This window comes from Numida meleagris, chromosome 3 (assembly GCF_002078875.1).
Source record: "Numida meleagris isolate 19003 breed g44 Domestic line chromosome 3, NumMel1.0, whole genome shotgun sequence".
In the NCBI taxonomy this organism is placed as follows: Eukaryota; Metazoa; Chordata; class Aves; order Galliformes; family Numididae; genus Numida; species Numida meleagris.
In genome coordinates this window covers 64,730,295-64,732,203 of record NC_034411.1, presented here as the reverse complement: position 1 = coordinate 64,732,203, position 1,909 = coordinate 64,730,295, and the positions used below count along the sequence as shown (strand labels likewise).

General features: G+C 57.4%; 1 protein-coding gene across 1 annotated transcript; it reads left to right on the top strand.

The window, feature by feature from the left end:
* On the top strand, positions 503–1,376 carry MARCKS (myristoylated alanine rich protein kinase C substrate; the record flags this gene model as incomplete). Its single annotated transcript, XM_021392945.1, is given in 2 exon segments — positions 503–949; positions 1,255–1,376. A coding segment is annotated over 1 exon segment (100 nt), but the record flags the coding sequence as incomplete, so codon positions are not given.

The window sequence follows — 1,909 nt, the reverse complement described above, 5'->3', positions numbered from 1 at the left end:
GGGGGTGGGGGGTCGGAGCAGCGTTTCCCAGCGCGGAGCGGCGGCAGCTCCGCACCCCCGAGAGGGGGAATCGTTGGGAGCCGCCTCGACCGCCGCCGCCCGAGGGGAGCGCTCCGGCTCCGGCACCTCGGTACCTCCCGCCCGGGGGCTCCGCGCCCGCTGCTCCGGCGCGGAAACGCGGGGCTGGAAATGGGTCACCGCCGCGGAAAATACTTTGAAAACACAACTCGGGGATAATCAGACAGCGGGGTTTAATTAGGGCCGCGGGCTGATCGCCGCGCATTTTATTCCCAGCCCGTATCGCGCGGGGGGAGGGGTGCGGCTGCTGCCCGGCCACATCTGGCCTACAGACCCTCTCCCTGCGCCTCGTGATCGCGTTTGGCGAAACCCGATCTACGTGGTTCAAATACCTTCCAAATTGGGGGCGATTTAACAATCGCGTCCAATTAAACCTAGGGAAGAAAAGGAGGAGGAAAAAAAAATAATAATAAAATAAAGAAAATCCCCTCCTTCCCGCTCCCCCGCCCAGGGCTCGCACACTATCTGTTGCTCTCACGGCGGCAGCGGGTGGGGGCGGGCGGACGGGCTCACACTCGTGCTCCCACTCGCGCTCCCCGCACGCCCCGCGCACCATTGTTCCTGCCCGCCCGCCCCGCTTTATTTGGGTGTTTTGTTCGCTCCCCGGCGCGGAACTCCGCGCGCCCGCCCGCGCTGGAGCGGCACATTCATTATCGGCCGGGGGCTGATTTCAAACCGCTGCCATCGCGGCTCCATTGTTCGCCGGGCGGCCAGGCCCCGCCCCCCTTTGTGTGGCGCGGCGGCGATTGGCCGGCGCCGGGCGGAGGGCTGCCGTCACCGCTCGGGAAGCCCATTCATCTGTGCACTTGGGCGTTGGACTCCGCATCTTATTAGCAACCAGGGAGATTTCTCCATTTTCTCCTTGTCTACAGTACGGCTACAAATCTGGGATTTTTTATTACTTCTTTTTACTAAACTTGGGCTCCTTTTTTTTTTTTTTTGCTCGACTTTTTCCTCCCTTTTTTTTCCCCTCCCTCCTGTGCTGCTGCTGCTGCTGCTTTTTTTGATCTCTTCAACTTTAAATTTTTTTAAAAGGAGTGCATTATAATCGGTTCTGTTCTCTCTTCTCTTTTTTTTCCCCCCTCTGGTGTGTGTGTGTGTCGCTGCCGCTGCCGGTCGCCCGCTATTTATACCGACTCGACGCTCTTTGTTTCCCTTCCTTTTGGATCTGTTGAGTTTCTTTGTTGAATAAGCCAGCATGGGTGCCCAGTTCTCCAAGACCGCTGCGAAGGGCGAAGCCGCCGCCGAGAAGCCCGGGGAAGCGGTGGCCGCGTCTCCCTCCAAGGCGAATGGACAGGTAAAAAAAAAAAAAAAAAAAAAAAAAAAGATTCCAAAAAATTAAACCTACTCCTTTTTTTAAGCCGACTTCGACGGACTCTCTTTTGCATCCTGTCTAATTCCTCTTCCTTTGATACCCCGGTGGCACGTTCAATGGAGAATACGGGCAATCTTTTATCTTTGCGACTCAAGGCAAAGGGATCCTTTCTTTATTTTTTAAATACGGGTTTGGCTTTGAGTGATTCTTTCTTTGAATGATTATCTTTCCTGCGTCGGGGGGAGCGGGGCCATTTTTTGATATATTTTTTTTATAAAGAAAGACAAATCCCTCGTGTCTTGCGAGCGTCCCGATGGCTTCTAAACGGAAGGACCTTATATCGCTCGGCTTTTCCGCCCGCTTCACCTCCTTCCGACGGCGCCGGGCGAGGGGCGCGAAGCCTCTGCGGGTGGAGGCGCGGTGCCATCGGGACTGGGGCTCGGCAGCTCTCCCCAGGGCCGGGTCCCCCGCCGCCCCCTCCCCGCCGCACGCCGCCCGGCTGTCGGGCTGCCCCCT